General features: G+C 40.7%; 1 protein-coding gene across 1 annotated transcript in view; it reads right to left on the reverse strand.

The window, feature by feature from the left end:
- Positions 1–4,602, reverse strand: part of TNIP3 (TNFAIP3 interacting protein 3) — a 48,874-nt gene extending 44,272 nt beyond the window's left edge. The window contains exon 1 of the mRNA XM_086612293.1: positions 4,580–4,602. Coding sequence (XP_086468419.1) covers positions 4,580–4,587 — 8 coding nt within the window. The 5' untranslated portion in view covers positions 4,588–4,602. The remainder of the gene's footprint in view (positions 1–4,579) is intronic.
- Between the last annotated feature and the right edge of the window lie 13,464 nt (positions 4,603–18,066).

Here is an 18,066-nt window from a genome sequence, read left to right on the forward strand (position 1 = left end):
AATGCCATCCAGCTAAATAAACCAGGATGGTCTGTCTGTCCTCACAGGGTTAAGTAATGAAGTGCTGGTTGTACATGCACAGGTGATTTTATTAAATTATGCATTTGCCGTAGCAAAACCTCTATTTGGCTCAAAACTATCACTAAAGACAGAATATGATGGCATCAAGGAGGAAGTGCGAGGTGTGACACCAGTGGCTTCCGATAGTGTCAAGGGTACTCCTGGCAGGTCAGCTTTTCCTGGTCAGGAGAAGAAATGGAAGACAGAACAACTCCCACTAATACACGCTTCCATAACGGAGTAGCAACCAGTTCAGCTCCTGATGGCCTGCCCCATGCTCTTTTGATAAGCCACATGATTTGGGCTTGTAGCAGCATGGATCGATGGCCAAGAAATACATGCTTATCAAATAGCCAGGTACAAGCCCCATGCAGAGTCCCAGCTCCGCAGCTGGTACCATTTGTGAGCTCTTGGCTCTCCCTGGTTTTCACTGGAATCTGGCATCATTACTTACTAATCGCAGTTATGTGGCAACAACGGACTTACCTACAACATGTCCCAAGGCATTTAATGTAAAATACTAATACTGAAAGCACATAACTCTATTTGAAATAATAATAATTTCAAGGCTGGTGTTCTGGGGTCATTCTCCTGTGATTGGTGAAAGCACAAACACACACCATAAACAATTGTGAAAAAAGGTTTTAAGCCAGGATTTACAGCCAGACGCCAACACCACGGAGTCATATTTTGACGGGAAATGAATCCAGAATCTAGAGGTTAAACACATGGTTCATCCTCTTGGGTGGGCATTTAGGACACAGGATTCTTGCTCGGCTAAGCCTAAGGAGTAGATCCATGGAAAGAAATAAATTTCTGTGTTTGAATTATGCAGGATGAACTGGTTCAGTAAAGTAAAAAATGTGGCAAATTGCGAGGCAAACCGTTTCAGCTAATATTTCCCCTGCTTATGAAAATGCACTTCATTTTAGAAAAAGCCTTTAGAATATGGGAGAGAATGAGACCTGGATTACAGAATATTTAATCTAATTCGTACTAGAAATAGATTTAAAATACCAATAAAATTAGGCATGTAATTCTTTAAAATTACAGTTTATCTGTAGAACTAGCCTATTCTTTTATGTTCCATATGCTTTTACAGTATTTTTGGTGTCTTTGAATTCAGTTTTGTAGAATTCTTAGATTTTTTTTCCATGTAAATACATTGGGATTTTTATATTAAAATCTTAACCAGTTAAGACTAAATGACAAAGACATTCTGGTCCAACAGCAATGGAAAGAACAAAATTTTGCCACGAAAAAAGACTTCTGTTACAGAAAAAAATTTTTGCAGCCTCATGAGCTCTTACAAGTTTAGTAGATTCTGAGCTGATAGGGAACAGTCACACTGTGGTGCAGCTCCCTAAGGATCAGTGGTGTTATTCCAGTACTCAACATCCAGCGAGTAAATCTCCACTCAGAGTTTAGGCTTGCGAATTTGAGTCAGATCTCTTAAATTGAGCTCCATTAGTTCTACATTCCACCTCACTTGTACTACTATAAAAAACAGTTTATTGGGCATAAGGCATACTGTGCTGGTACAAACACAAAAAGAACACCTGCCTCTCACAATTATGAGGATATACTTAAAAACAAAGTTTTCAAAAAAAGGCAACGCATCATTTCATATTATTTCAAACAATTTTTTAACTCAAGTTTCACCAAAAAAAAATTCACCCAGTATTTCAAAAGCATAGCTAGAAAGTCAGCCACCAGCAGCACCTGAGATCCACCTGGCAGAAGAACTGCATTGTCTTCGGAATGAGATGTCCTAGATGTGGCAAAAAAAGCGCTGGCACTGTTACTTGAGAGCTAAGTGTGAGATGAGAAACAATCTCACTCCAGTCCCAAGAAGAGAGCCCCATAAAGCAAGATGTATGATAGAGGTTAAAACATGTACGTGCTCCAACTACAGCAGAGAAACCACTTAAACTTTTGCTCAAATCTGATGTAGCCAAAACATCTGCCTATCACCCCATAAACGTCCCTACACTTCTGTTCCCTTTACGACAAAGGAATGGAGCTTTTAAGGCACATTTAATAGCCAGCAGCTGTTTGGCTGTCAAATGCCACATCTGGAGAAGCTGTGTGCTGTTAATGTGAACAGAAACAATTATTCTTTAATAGTTTTGCTTAATTTTAAGAATTACACAAATCACAACAACAAAAGAGGTGCATGTTCTTAATGGAAACACATCTGGTTTCTCTGAAAAGAAGCCAAAACAAAAAAGGCTCAGTGATTAGCTGAAGCTGCACCTCTAATCTGTCTCATCTCAGTGAAGAGAGAAGCGAAGCTACTGATCTACAGGCACTTAGTGTCTCCCAGACTTTGACTATTCCCCTCAACAAACATGCAAGAAGATGATGGCTAGCTGGCTCGTGTTAAACAACATGTTACTTATCACACAGCACTGTCTCCTCTGTGCCTTGAGGTTCCTGTCCTTTGGGACTGGGTTTCAATGTTGCCACCTCACTTCTGTACCCTATACAGCCTGTACATCAGGAAAATAGCATCATTCCCTTTTCACTTTAATCTTCTTTGTATCACCAAGAGCATGTTCCTGATAGACAGCATTTGGGCTGAGTTCAAACCTCTGGAAAGCCAACTGAATTATTTTCACTAACTTTCTTGAGCCATGAGTAACTTACAGATGACCGCCTCTCTGCAGAAGCAGTAATTGGAGCACTGTCACCCAGACTCCTCATCCAGGACTCCTGTAGCTGCTGTGTGGATCAGTAGTGGAAAAGGAATTGAAGTTTTGCCATGAAAATCAACCAAACGGAAAGCTCAGCCAAGCAGAACCACCAAGTAGCATGTGCTTTCTGAGTAGATGAATTACCCCACTGAAATGCACACATGCAGAAAGCTGGTGGGAGATGGCAGGAAAACGTTGAAAGAACTGAAACTTACGGGTTAAAAAACAAGAACTGAGACAAATCTAGATGTTTTCAAGTGCTTGCTCTTTTTCTGTGAAGACCAGTAGCTAGATTGCACCCCTTTTAAGACATTCTCCTAGGTTCAGTAGGTGCCCTTCTGAAACGGCCCTGTCTGGACTGACTGCTTGCCCCACAGATACAGCTTGACTGGCTGCTCACTCCACAGATACCTGTTTGAGCATCATGAGTCTATTTCAATCTCACATGCACTCACTTCTGTGGAAAGCTGTGATCCTGACACAATTACACAGTTGACGTTTTTAACTGATACTGTACACCACTATTCTTTCTTTTCCTGAATCAGGTATCACCACAAACAGAACAAGACCTACACGCAGCCCATTTTGCCTCCTAGTTCAGCCTTGGCCAGGGCATGGATGTGTCACCAACACCTTATTGACCTGGGCTTACAGTTGGGCTGCACCCTAGTCCGTGATTCATTTGGGTCAGTGTCTCCCACATAGACATGAGATGTTTTCAGTGATCTACTATCAGCACAAGCAGAACAAACAAATGAACACCATTTGGAAATGCAGGCAGGAAATTTGACATACAGCAGCTGATAAAGGACAGCCAGTTCTTTAAAGTCAAGCCAACTTCTTGTCTGTGGTAGCTGTTAGGCAGCCAAGTTGAAAGGCCGAGGAAGCTTGTTGCATGGCTGTCTGCATCACGAGTCCAGGGCTTGAACTGCCAGCGACTGACACACGGTTTCACCACGGATGCCATCACCAGACAGGAACCTGTTGCCTCCTTCCCTTCACAGAGACAAGTTGGAGTCAAACTACACTGACAGCAGCTCACAATGACTTGAATATTTGGGAAATCCCAGTCCACAAAGGATTTCAAATTCTGTTATTTCACAATAAACTAACCTGGGAAAAAAAATATTTCTAACCTACCTTTAATCATTCTCAGCTACCTCAAATTTTGTTGGTTTTTTTGGTTTGTTTGTTTGTTTGTTTTGCCAGGGGTTATCTTGCTGAATACAGCAATATTCACTTCAGTATTCAGCACTATTAATTTTCTCAAAGCTCCTTATTATTCACTGACAGTCTCAGAAAGGCATTGCCACCATCACAGCCTCATTAGCGGCTGTAGCCATAACGTGACCTCTTTATCTATATCCTGCAGTACAACCTCTTTTACTGCTGTTTGCAGCAGAACTAATATTAGATGGTGAAGAAGCAGGTGCCCAAAAAGGCTGTGAAATCTCCGTATTTGGAGATACTTGAAACTCACCTAGACAAGCCCTGAGTAACCTGACCTAACTAGCCTTGCTTTGAGCAGGGAGTGGGTCCAGATGGCCTCCAGAGGTCTCTTCCAACCTACGCTATTCTCTATGATTTTGGTCTTCTCAGTGCAGACAATTTCCATGTCTCACTTATTTAAACAGAAATGATACAGATCTCCACAGCACAGATTAAAACAGGAACAAAAATGCATTAACCTAGGTCTCTGGAAGATAAATTGATTGACATATGCACAAAACACTCAACTATGTATTTCCAACAATGTAATGTAAATCACTTTCTAAAAATAAAAACAAAATAAGTTTTCCACATAAAATTAAGACAGTTAATACCTTTCCATCTCAACACACTGATGAGGGCACAGTTCTAGACAATCCTCTGCATCTTTATTCTTCCTTTTGAGTTGCTCACAGTGAATCTATTAGAAACAGGAAAAAAAAATCAGACTTTTTGATGAAATAAAAAGATTAACAACCTAGAAAGAAAAAATTAACTACAGTTACAGTGAGAAGAGATAACCATGTCTTGGCCGCATTTCTGTTTTCATCTTCATATACCATAAGTGGTTGACAAGCAAGCCAGGAATCTGCTTCGTCATTCCCAGCACCATCCTCTCTTAAGTCTACCACTCTGTCAGGGATAGTTCGCAAGGGTAGGAACAGTAGCACTCTCTGGCTGTGGTGGCAAGAATCCACCCAAGATGCAACGCTGTCAACAGTCACAGGAACATCGGAAGCATTGCAAAAAGAGCTTTTATTACTCATCCTAAAAGAATCAACTATCTTAAATAGTCTAGAGTTCAAGCATGTTCTCATATTGACCAGAAAATTCCTATGCTTCATAGAAGCGTCCAGCAAAACTACTGCTCCAAATTTAAGAGAATTTGAGTAAAGAGTTTGATGTAGATCACCGGGAGAGAAAAGAAAAGGAGCTGTGTGTAAATTATTGTGCACAAGTGTGTTGTTCAAGAACTATACAAGCTCTTAACGAGCTTCCCTCTTGTCAGGGCCACTCACTGTCCAGCACTGCATTTCCAAAGAGAACGGAGAGAAGAAATAAAACCACCCATCCCAGAGAACAGGACACACATCGAGATAACAGTAAGCAGTCCACATTTAGCTATTCCCTTTTGGATTAAAACTCCAAACAGGGGAAAAAGCAAGCCATTTTAATTTTATGAGGTACCACCACCTCTCCATCACAAGTGGGAGAACAGATGGTACAAAGAGTGAGCCAACATCACCTCATCCAGAGGAGTCTTTCTGCTCCCGCGCTGCAGGCTGGTAACAGCCCCGGGTATGTTTCTACAGCTTATGTAGGACATCTCTAGTTCATCAGAAAACGAGTCCAGAAGTCTTATTCTTCTCTTTAGATCAAAATGACAAACAATAGCACAATAATAGTTGCTGGAATTAAAAAACTGGTATGTTTCGTAACACCTATCGTAAGGACAGCAACATGACCACCGAAATAAAGTGGGGAGCCATCAAAAGCAAAACCTGCTATTTATAAGTAAAGTAAGTTTTCAATTACAAGTCACCCTCTTTATTGTTAACATCGACTTAATGTTAAACCACAGCTGAACGTTTTATAGAAACTATGCTGCTTCATCTATGTGCGGAGCAGAAACTCAAAATGAAAAGCTGCCAGGAGAAGATCTGAGGTGTTTGGCATCCCTCCCCTCTTAAATTCCCATTCCTGCAGGCATTTCACACATTTTAAATGCATCTGGTAATCACTAATTACAAGGATCCTATTAAGAAAAAAATGTCAATTCAGTTTCATGTGAAATTTGATTCCAGCTTGTCTGAGTTGTATGAGTGTCTGTTTAATCATAACAAAAACATGTTGAAGTATGGGAGCTGTATTCATTAGATTTCAATGGGAGCTGTAGACACTGGGTACTAATGAGAATTAAGCCTTATTTTGGAGTGCCTAAACTTGGCTTTTAGGTGTCTAACTTAAAAATATAAAATTTGAAAAACGTTGACCTAGAATGAACACTCCCTATTGCCACCGAAACAACAAAAAATAAAACAAAATGACTACATGAAACCGGACCATACTTGCCTGAATTAAAACAAACAAACACAAACCCAAAAAACCAACCTAACACAATTCAGACTGCTACCCCATCTCTAATTCATCCCACTGGTCTTAGAATTTCAGCAGTCTCAGATGCATTTACCAAGTTGCACGCAGTATCACAGCCCATGTGCTGAAAAACAGGCCACGTTAAAGGGGTACAGGTTAGATGTTACTGGAAAGAAGATACCAATGTTGGTAAAATTCATGCAAGAAGCAAAGAAAGTTCTGAAAAAAATGAGAAGAAAAAAAGCAGTGAAGAACATAGAAAAAGGTATTTATTTATTAGACATGTCACTTCCTGGTTCTGCAACAACAGGATGACGAGCCAGATTCAGGGGCCTGGAGGGAAGGGGTGCTGCACACTCCCTGCTGGGGACTGCTCTGGGATCGCACAGTGGGTGCGTCGGGTTTTCCGTGGCCCTGCTCTGTCAAGCCAGGGAAAGGCACAGAAAGGAGCTGTTAAAGCTGAAAATTCCCAAATCACTGAGTGGCCCAGCTGTACACCCAGCCAGCATAAATAACCAAGTTCTCCAGAAGTCCTGCTGCTAACATCTGCTGGGGTGGGGGGGTCCCCTCCCTGGTGGCTCAAAAAGGTCCGTTGTACGTACCTCCTGACTCTTAGTCATATGCAGATTTTGCAGCCTGTGCCTCGGTGCTGGGCACCTTGATTTAATGCATGTCCATAGGAGCCAGCCCAGCTGTCAGAAGCCATTTTGTTATCACAGCATGGGAGTACATCCACCCTCTTCTATCCAGTCCAAGATATGGGAAAAAGTAGTAAAAAGTTATCTGCCATGATAGCTGGCACGATCCACCCAGCCGAGCACACCGAGCTAAGCGGAATTGCCACCTGCTTTGATTTGCCTCCACTGTTTCCCAAACTACTGACGTGCAAGGGTCAGTTGATGCAGAGTAACAGCTTTGCTATTCATTTTGTATGGGTTTTTTGGTAAAGCATGTCAGTTCTGAAAGGCTTTTTTTTATTTATTACTCTTAAAAACAAATTATCTTTTTTATTCTTCACAACAAAAATTTACCGCAATGAGTCTGACCCGTGTTGGCAGCACAAGTTGTGCTTCATCTAAATCTACAGTTATGAATCTGAAGGAGAGAGATGCAACTAGGTTATTGTACCATGTGCAAGTGTTTGCTATTAAAACAAACATAAGTTTTTACAACTATAATACGCAAGTTAATGCTGTAGGTTTTTATTAGATCAGACGAATTGAAACCAAGATGGATAAAATTGAGCTACTTCAAAGAATTAAGGCTCTGTAAAAAATAGGGGGTTATAATGGTCATATAAAGGATTGCTCAGAATTACATAAATTTTCTGCTTTCTGTCAAGGCTTTTAAGAACAGCAACACCCTGAAGTAAAACAAGATCAGTTTTGCTCACGGATTTATGAGGTTTCACAATAATTTAAAATGTTTGGTACAAAGCATGCAAAATTTCCTCGATGCTCACTCACCGAATTTATCAGTGCTCCAAGTCCTAAGTACTTCTTAGATATAACAAAATAGGCCAAAAAAGCACTTTTTGGTTGGAGTATTAATTTGCATTAAGAACAAGTTTTCCACATCCAAAACCCACATTGTTCAAGAATAGCAACAAGACTCATTACTTTTATTAAAATCTTAATTATAAAAGCGATCACAAGCATTAATCAAGCTGGAGTTTCAAAACGTTATCCAAAATGCATTTCACAAACATCTGGATTGTAAACGTTAAATCCTGCACTGCTCTTGCCCCATTCTTTCTTCTTTCAAGTCTAGTTCTAGCTTGAGGGCATCCTATTTTCCCAAGCCTTTGCTAATTTTCCCCAAACTCACTCTGTAACTCACTTGTTCTTCAGTTGTACCAAAACCGTATTTTGTGGGAATGCAATGTAAAATGAATGTCAGAAATGAGCCAGCCTAAAAAAAAGGCAAAGAAGGGAAAGGAGATTTTTGGTTTGTTTTTCCTGCCTCGACTGGCTCAGTGATTATATTTTACAGATCACCACCACAAACAGACATACTGTCACAGTGGAGGGAGCAGAACACAGATAAATCAAAGTACATATTAGCAAGTTATACATAAGGAATAAACCCATCAACAAGTTACAAAAATAGGTATCACTGAAAGGGTATTGTGAAATATCCAGAGCCTGTCACAGTCAGGCCCAGTCAACTTACCTCATTTAAGCATTACCCATATTGCAAAATAGCTCCGAAACAGAGTGGAACATATACAACCATAAATGCTGTTGATAAACAAGCCAGCAGGCTACACACTATCTGTGTGTGGCTGTTACGTAGGAGGAGTGGGAGGGAGAAATGGATTATTACTGTAAATGTGATCAAAATGGAAGAACAACTGAAGAAATAAAAAAGCATTTGACGAAAGAGATCCTAAGCAACACTCACTGAAACTGATCTAAAACAGTACTAAAGCTTTCAAAATTTTTTTTGAAAAAATTCTGTTTGACATCTCTGAAGATGTCAAACATAGTATTTCTGTGATCTCCTCCTACCTAGATATTCCCAGGTTGGGCACAGTGCACCCAGCCTTGAACATGCCATTGCATTACAGGTCCTTCTGCTTTTGCATCCAACACTCTGCTGAAAATGCAGCTTCAGTCATGTAAACACAGCACAAGAAAAAGTCACAGATAAACACACCATGATCTGCCAGTTCTCTCCTCCCCCTGTTATTTCCTGATAAAGTGCTGAAACTTCAATATTAGACAGTTTCTAACCAACATTTAAAATATGAAGCTTGATTTTGCCAAAAATAGAGTAGTTACGTTCATCAGTTCTGACTTGCCCGGTTTGGTTCAGACAAAATGAAACTGGTACCTGCCCCGTGTGATACAGGAAGATGTAATGCCAAATACTTAAAAGCTGATCTCATCATTGAGAGCAATTCTCCTTGGTTAGAGCAACAGTAGATTCAGAACAGCAATCATCCCAGAGAACTTCATTCACAGATGCCCTCCCACGAAGCTGTGATATCCACAACTTGATAAGCAGTCTATTTACGTTTCTTGAGACAATCTCAAACTATCCAACAACTGAAGTAAATTCAAACCCAAAACAACAGAAACCCCTTGAAGTGCACCAGATGAAGGAACAAGCCACTTAAAGGCTGAACACGCTGCTTCTACCCATAACTGAACGCTTGGCTTTTGGCATAGAGCAGATGGGTCTCCGGAGAGGCTCTGCGCTGTGGGTTCTTTGGCTCCAGTCCAGGAAAGGAAAACGTGCAGCGTAATCTCTGCATTTGCTTGTCGTACTGGATGTCACAGAGTGACTTTGCACAGACAGACAGTGCCTGCTGTGCAGCTCTTTGGTCCTACGAGCCCTGGCCCTTCACCACTGGGTGGGTACAAATGCTTCCATTGACACACACAAACTAGTTTAAGTGGTGGGTACAAAACACTGTTTTAAATAACATGACTTTTTAAAAAATCAATATAGCGCTTTTTTTTCTTAAATTAAAACAGAGAGAAAATCAAGTTTCCAGCATATTTCTCTCTTTGGAAATCAGTCCATTTAACAATTTCTAAACATCTTTGGATTGAAGATCTCAAGAACTACATTTGAAAGTGAGAAAATTATGCCCCAACAAGTATAAATCCCTTGTTCAAGTAGAAATCAGTGGCACAAACATTACCAAAAAGTATCCGCAGTCATGCCCAGGGCTCAGGTGACTGAGATTTCTGCATTTGAGCTTAACATGTAAGTCACTCCATCCAGGCACCTGCACAGATGAGTTTAAAGCACACAAACTAATTTGAAACGCTATGAAACCTAAGTTGAGTGTCAAAAACATCATGACTACACTTCCAACATGCAAAAGAGTCACATAAGAAGTGACCAGAGGAAGTAATAAATATCAAGCCATCAAAGCCACACAAAGCATACCTCAAAACACTCTCAGCAGTTGTCTGGATTGCTGTAGTCACCCTCTCTCTCTCCCATCATCGGAAGTCATAAAAAAAAAAAGAAAATACTAACCTCTAATTATTATAAGGTTATGAGCTCAGGAGCTGGGAGAATTTAAGCCTTTATGTTTTGGGGAGGTTTACAACATGTTAAGAAGTTGCTAGAAGATGTATGATGACAACCAAAGATGTCACCTAAAGAAAATCACAACATTTTCCTGTTTGGAAATGAGTTTTAACTTTCAAGTTATTTGAGCCCCTCTGATATTTAAACGTAGCTTGTAACCAATTTTCAGATATGGCACGTAGACTCCTCATTTTTGATGCATTTAGAAGAGTGTTAGGTTTCGCTGAAGCCAATTAGTGCACGCAGGTCTGGGGGCATAGCCAATGACACTGAACATACCTACTGCAATTTCTGTGAAAGCAAATTGTTGTAAATAGAATACAAATTAGTTCCAAAAAAGTAGAAATATTTTGATAAAATAAACCCCTCAACAACAAATACCTTTGTTTAAAATTAATTTATCAAGTAATCACAGATTTGTCAAATATACACAAGTCTGCCAATTATACAGATCTTCAGAAAAACACTTGCAAACTAGGCATATTTCATGGAATAGCACTGCATGAGCCTTTCCAGTGGTATTTTCTCATGATCCGTATCCAACTTCAATTAGCACAACAAATTATTTAGAGGTGGGCAAGATGGGAAGGAAATACTTAGGTATTTGTTAAATGTCAGCTTTAAATTATGCAGTAAAAAAAAAAAAAAAGGCTCTCTATTCTTATTATTCACTGCCAAAGTATGGCCAGGAAACTTTCCAAGAGACACAACACAGAAGTTAAAAGGAAAAATGCTGTAGGATAAGAGCAAGATTAGTAACTCTGATATTCATTGATAGTGCCCAAGATGGTTCTTCTGAACAATTTTTAATGGAGATCTCACTATAGGGAAACTGTGATGTTGTGATAGGAAAGATAAATGAGCAATTTTCTTGTGCAATCCAAGCCAAGAGAGAAAAGATTTAGGATCTACTAACTCCAATGACTTTGGAATAGAGTCTCTGCAGTATAAAGAGGTAGGACAGTAACAGAAAGGAGATCACTCCAAGTACAGGGCCCACGTGGCTGGGAAGGAAGCCAGGCTGTGAGAAAAGAATTCAAGATAGAGACAGATCTAGCTACTAAAAGTTGTGCAACTGCAAGAATAGAAGTTTAACAGTGAGAAGGTAAGAAGGATCTGAAGGGGGTCTACGAGAAAGCTGGAGAGGGACTTTTTACAAGGGTACATAGTGATAGGACAAGGGGCAATGGATTTAAACTGAAAGAGGATAGATTTCGATTAGAGATAAGGAAGAAATTTTTCACTCAGAGGGTGGTGAGGCACTGGAACAGGTTGCCCAGAGCAGCTGTGGCTGCCCCATCCCTGGAAGTGTTCAAGGCCAGGCTGGATGAGGCTTTGAGCAACCTGGTGTAGTGGAGGGTTTCCCTGCCCATGGCAGGGGGGTTGGAACAAGATTATCTTTGAGGTCCCTTCCAACCCAAACCATTCTATGATTCTATGATTTAGATGAGGAATGCAGCTCTGTTTTATCTAAATTTCATGCTCTCCAGCCAAGCTTCAAGTCTCAGGACAAAAAAGAGAAAGAAGAGCCCATAGAAAGGTATGAACAATCTAACAATCCAGTTGCAAAAAAACCTTGGCATTCCTTGGCTGGCAGGAACAGCAGTCCTAACCTAAGCAACTCAGAAATGCATGTTGCTTTCCACATGTTCTGCCCACACTTCTGGAAAGGCAGTATGGCTGCTGCTAGAAATTAGGACTCTGCCAGCAGCATATCGTGGTGTACTAAGCATCCAGAAGCAAGTCAAGGGAAGATGACCCTTTAAGCAGTTCTTAAAGAAGCTCGGGGCTTCTAAATGATTTGCTGAGAGCATTTTGTAATCCTCACAGGTGTACTGACAACTTTTGCTTCATTTTGAGATGGGGGAGATAGAGCGATCCAGAGTTCCTACAGCTACCCTAGCACAACGGGTACGTGTGCCCTCTGGCAGCAAACAAAGCTGGTTCTGAAAACACAAGGGTTGCTTCTCACTACGATGGATAGAAGTACTGCAGCTTATGTTTTTATCAGAGTAGTAATTAAAACGAGAGGAAAAGCACACGTTTGTTTTCTTCTCCCTGTACACAAACCTCATCTCACTAGTCCTCATAACTCACCTCATTTATACTTCATAATCTGAAATGTACCACTTGAAATCCATAATACTGTGGCACCAAGTATTCCTTACTCAGGGCTGGAATGCATCAAAACTTTTTCTGAGACACAGCATTAATGCCAATTTACAGAAACAAGGCAAGCAAAATACCACCTAGCCCAGAGTCCTAGCCTACCCTCAAACGCTACAAGGATTACAGAAAACAATTTGTAGCAGATGTAGATAAAGCCAAGGGAATCCTGTGATTGCTCCAGCCACAGTCAGTAGCACAAGGAAAATCTCAAACTCTACAGAGCAGGAAAAACTTCCAAAGGTCTTGGCAGAAGCATTATACAAGGAAGGAATGGGGTCCACACCAGTACAGGTGCACTGAATCTTTGTATCACTCGATTTACCCCAAAATAATTATCTGACATAGCTTTAGTGCTCTACATGGCAATAATCCTTCACTATTTCTGTATCTTTCATTGTCTTCTGAGCTTTGTGCAAGAAAAAAAAAGTAAAGGAGCTCTGCTACAGCTATTCTATATAAAAATTATGAAAAAAATTAAGAAGTCATTTAGGAGAGGAAAAAATTAAAATATCAGGGTTTGGATTTCAGGTCTCTTTGGTAGATGACAAGAGACAAGAGGCACATGACCTCATCCTGAGGCTAGGCAGAGACCCACTGAGAGAAGCTTCAAATTAACACAGAAGTTACTCACCATATTTAGGGCAGGTGTTCGTCGCCGTGCTGCTAGGTTAGGACATACTAGTCTCAATAAAGGCTCTCTGAATCAAATGAGAACTAAGTGGTTTGGAGGCAAAAATATATATCTCTCTCTCAAGGTTTAACTTACACTCCAGGGTTAGGGAAACCCCTTTCTTAAAGTCATTCTAACGTTGAGAGCATATTCATCTCTCTCAAACAAACACAGCCCACACAGATCTACTTGAAAGCACTGCTTGTAAGAGACCACAGAGGATTCCCTCTCGTTCTTCAGATTACCATGGAACAGTGACACAATGGTACGCCCACGCACCAGCAAAAGCTGCTCTGCAGGAAAAGCGGCGGTCAAGCATGGTGGAAAAGTTGCATCAACTCAAAAAGTATAGAACACAAATATTAATCTAGAAGTAGAATAATTTACTGTAAGGGGCAGATAGGTCAGGGACCCATTTCTAGGAATGTGTTTTGATAAGAATTTACTCTAAAGGTTTTCCTCCAGAACCAGCGCTTAGCTCAACTGGCTACAGTCTCCTCATCAGAAGTGACATTCAGCTCTGTCCTCAAACAGAAACGCTGCGTTACCGTATCTGATTTTCTCTCTGATGAAGAGGGCGTATAGAGGTGGAGACGGAAGAAACGTCTTCCCTTCACCCAGACAAGTGATGCAGCATTTTCAAGAGTATACTATTCATTTCAGGCTACAGTCCACTGCACACAGGAGTTGAATAATCAAGTTTCACAGATGATAAAAATTAACATTGTCACACTTATCTAGAAATGAAAGATTCATGACAGGTACGTTCAGAATTTGCCTCCAAGCCTGATTCTTGTAGCAGTTTCGGTTTTGATGACAACAAAACCTGTGTGTGCAGTTTTGCACCAAGGAGTAGAAACCATCCTGACATTTTTAGGATATTCCTGACGCCTTCTAGGTTGGAAATATTAGTGATGTAACTGCCCTGAGAGCATTTTCATCCTCCTAGCAGAAATACCACAGCTGCTCGTTAGAGCAAGGTGGACCTTTTTCTGTCAAACCATTTACACTCTGCTCTTCACATGCACACAGACAGTAATCATTTGTAAATTCATGTTCAATTCACTGCAGTTTTGTTGAAACAAAACTATCTGGAGGCATTTGCAACTATAGCAGAGGAAACAATAGGGCAGAGTCAGGATGTGAGAGACCAAGGTTCAGCTCTTTCCCTTGCCTTTCACTGGAGAGAGTTTAACTGTGTGTGTACCTCCTGGATAAATGTTTTAACCGCTGGAGTTGCAGGGTGATTTCTCCAGTCATTTGCAAAAATAGTCTTCCACTACATATGAAGTATTTACTGTTACTTCATTGGAGAAAATGTTAATGACTTTTGTTTGATGGTTCAGACATTTACTAACAGAGTTAAGATTTATTGTCTGCATGGTTAAAATAAAAATAAAATAATAATAATATACAACAGCACCAACATCTTCCACTTTTCAGAACAGCATCCTATTCACTCAGCTCCACATCAGTCACTCTCTTACCCTGATCTCTAGTTTAATTTTATATAAGCATTTATAAAAAGCAGAACAGCCTCCACAGGGAAGGTTTGAAAGCAACCCACCAGCAAACCTCAGTGGCAAACTACTAGAGCACTGTCTCAGGAGGTGAGTGGCATGTACTCAAACCCTTCCAAGCAGCAAAAGAAATCGAAGCCAAGAGATACACCTCTGAGGGGAAATGCTTTTTTCACTGGATGACTGAGTAACGAGGGACTAGCATTACTTCTTCCTCAGCAATGCATTCACACAGAGTATAGTGAGTTTAGCCTGTTATGTTTTTGGCTTTCACTGCACTCAAACACAGCTTTCGACTCTGGACTGACCAACGTGCTTCATCTCTATGGGACTGGAAATAGTTCGGAGGGCGGTGGTTGTCATTTTGTTATCATCTGTCAGCTCAGCAACAATGACGGGACTAAATTAAAACCTTCTGTGTGTGCTATTCCTGGGTTAAATATCTGTCACCTGTTCAACTGCACCACTGTGATTTCTGCCAGGGAGGCCAGGAATAATCAGATTTCTCCTCATTCAGGACCAGGCAAAGCCAGGACTGTTAAGCCTTTAAGGTCAGGTGCCTTCTTATCTGGAAGGTTGCATGCCATCCCATGAATTAAGTGACCAAAGATGGCAATTTATTCTGGGAAGCATTCCCTGAACAAAATGCAAAATGCTTACAAACATTTTAACTGGAGTCGTTCTGAGCCACACACATTTACTGTCGTGCTGGGCTCTCAACAGCCGTGTCCAAAGCACACGCGAGGAGGGATGTGCTGTTCTGCCCGCTGCAGCATCAGCCGCCTTCTGCAGAGACTAACAGGGAACAGCACCCTTGCTGCTTCCAGAGAAGAGGAGAGGAGAGGAAAACATGGACTCTTCCTTTCCTGTCAACACCAGCTTAACAATCATCTTGACTCAAACGATTATACTGTTTCATTTTTAACTCTTGTAAATGTTAGTGATATGAAAGTAATGACATTTTCATCACAGCAAAGCAGGCACAACAAAATGTTTTGTGGAGGCAGAAAAAAGGAGTGAATGGAAAAACTGAAGGGGGAACCCTTTCTTTTAACCTCCAATGGAAAATTGTGGGGGTACAGCAGAAATCACACATGCATCTTTTTACCTGACCTCCCCACTGTACCCATTCAAAAAAGGAAAACCCCTTTGGCTACACCATACATAACTGAATAATAAAAATTTCATTGCTTCTTATGCACACTCGAGCCACTTATCTAGAGAAAGTCCAGATTGGATGGCTGCCATTCAAATTATTTTATTGTCCACTGAAGAACTGTTTGCTTAGGGGCTTTCCATAGGGGGAAAATAAGGAAATGAGAGAAAATTTAATATAATGCAAAGACAGCAGCTTAAAGTACCAGATCCTAGGTGACTTGTAAAGGACTTAATTGCCATGCAAGTATTATTCAGGAGAGGAAAGACCACTACAAGGAAGAAAAGAGACTGGAAAAAAAGCAATTTTGAAAGTGCTCAAAACAGTCTGGGACTCCAGTATTCTGGACAGGAAGCTGAAGACAGATTTGCTGTCCAGGGAGCTGGAGATTTAGTTTTAAGTTTATACTTTGATACCACACTTAGGGCATTCGGAACTCATTCTGCCGAAACAAGGCAGCCTGCTGTTCTTGACGTGAGCATTACTCGTTGGCTGTTTACAGCTGTCCTCCTCTTTTTTTGGTGCAGGAATGAGAACTGCTCCCACGTCCTTATGTTTTTGTCAAGTTAAAACACTCTCTTCTGCTTCACTCAGCAACAGGGTGGCTGCTATCCTCTTTTTTATTTATATATTTCTTAGACAGGTTCACATGCCTCAGATCAAGAAATAGCAACATGAGATAGTCGGTCACAGCTGTCATGTTTTTGAGATAAACTAAACAGCTAATAGTGTGGGTACCTCTTAGCCACACTTCATACAGAACTGAAATGCTTTTTTATGCCCACAGAAGTGACTTTCCCAGGGAGGAAGATGCTGCTATACCGTTCTACCCTAAATGTCAGTGAACCGCTTTGATTTTAGTTTGCAGTCAAACAGTTTTTGCCTGATATGTACTAAAAGTCAAGGCACTTTCCACTCATTTTGTTCCTGCTCCCTGTGTGGCTTAGTGCTCAGCCACAAATGAAAGACCACCCACAACAAATTCTCCTTTCTTTATGGAAGTATTGGAAACATCACAGCTCCTTTATGAGGTCTTAGATGACAATACAATCAATTCTTTATCATTACTCAAATACATTCTTATGCTATTTCACTGGATTTTCTTGAAGATGTTCATGAAGTTGATACGATAACCAGCATGAAAACGGGCTTTACAGCAGGCCAGCAGCAAGTTCCAGCAGAACATCACTTTCAGCACATTTGTCAATTCCACAAACTTTAAAGACACAGCTTAGTGTCAAAGAAATTTGACTACAAACCTTTTTTCTGGCCAATAAGGCCATCTTGTTCTCCAGCTGGCTGTCCACCCACTGGTTTCTACCACTACTTTTTTCTACTGAAATATTGCAGTGTTTAAATTCTGGTTCAAACTGGAATTAAAACTAATTTTAGGCAATGTCTGAATCCTCCATGAAAGGGATTTCTTTTTCTGCATAAGCTTCAGAAAGATTTCTTTCCTATCCATACATAGTTTAACCTGCTTGCCAATTAACAAGGCAGAAAAGTCAGCCCTGAGGCCATACTAAGTTTCCTACTCTACATCAGTGAAATTTTACAGCCACATCTAGTAGTTTGACAGAAACATGACCTTTACCTCACGGAGAAAGGGTTTTTTTGGATGACGCAAAGTATTTTCACCCAGATTCAGGGACTCCCGAAAAATGCAAGTTGCAGACACTTCTCTGCCTTTGCTGTTTCTTGGTTGAGCTACAACAAGACCAGGCAAGGGGTCTGGAGGACTTACATACCTCATACTACTTAAAACAGTACAGAGAATTTTCTCAATGAGATAATCTACCACAAAACTAAGTTCCTGGTGCCTGATTTTCTTCAAAGCAGCAAGAGAGTACAGTGAGTTACTATGTTCACCTGGATACCTCCAAAGAAAGGGACAGGATAGACTGCAAGATGTTCAAAGCTAAGTTCAAAATCATGGAAAGAACGAAGGATTATCACAAACCCCACTGCTGCCCACCCTAAGTGTAAGGCACACACTCTTGACACTAACCTGTCTTCCTAAGATAGACCGTACAAAAATATGTGTTTCAAAATATGTCAAAAACTTTACAAAAACCGGTCACTCTCTCCACTACATCTGCTTGTTCCTCTCTACAGAGCTCTGTGGAATTCCAGCACAGCAGATGTTTTGGTCACATTAAC

The sequence above is a fragment of the Tauraco erythrolophus genome, chromosome 5, assembly GCF_009769465.1.
Source record: "Tauraco erythrolophus isolate bTauEry1 chromosome 5, bTauEry1.pri, whole genome shotgun sequence".
NCBI classification, from domain to species: Eukaryota; Metazoa; Chordata; class Aves; order Musophagiformes; family Musophagidae; genus Tauraco; species Tauraco erythrolophus.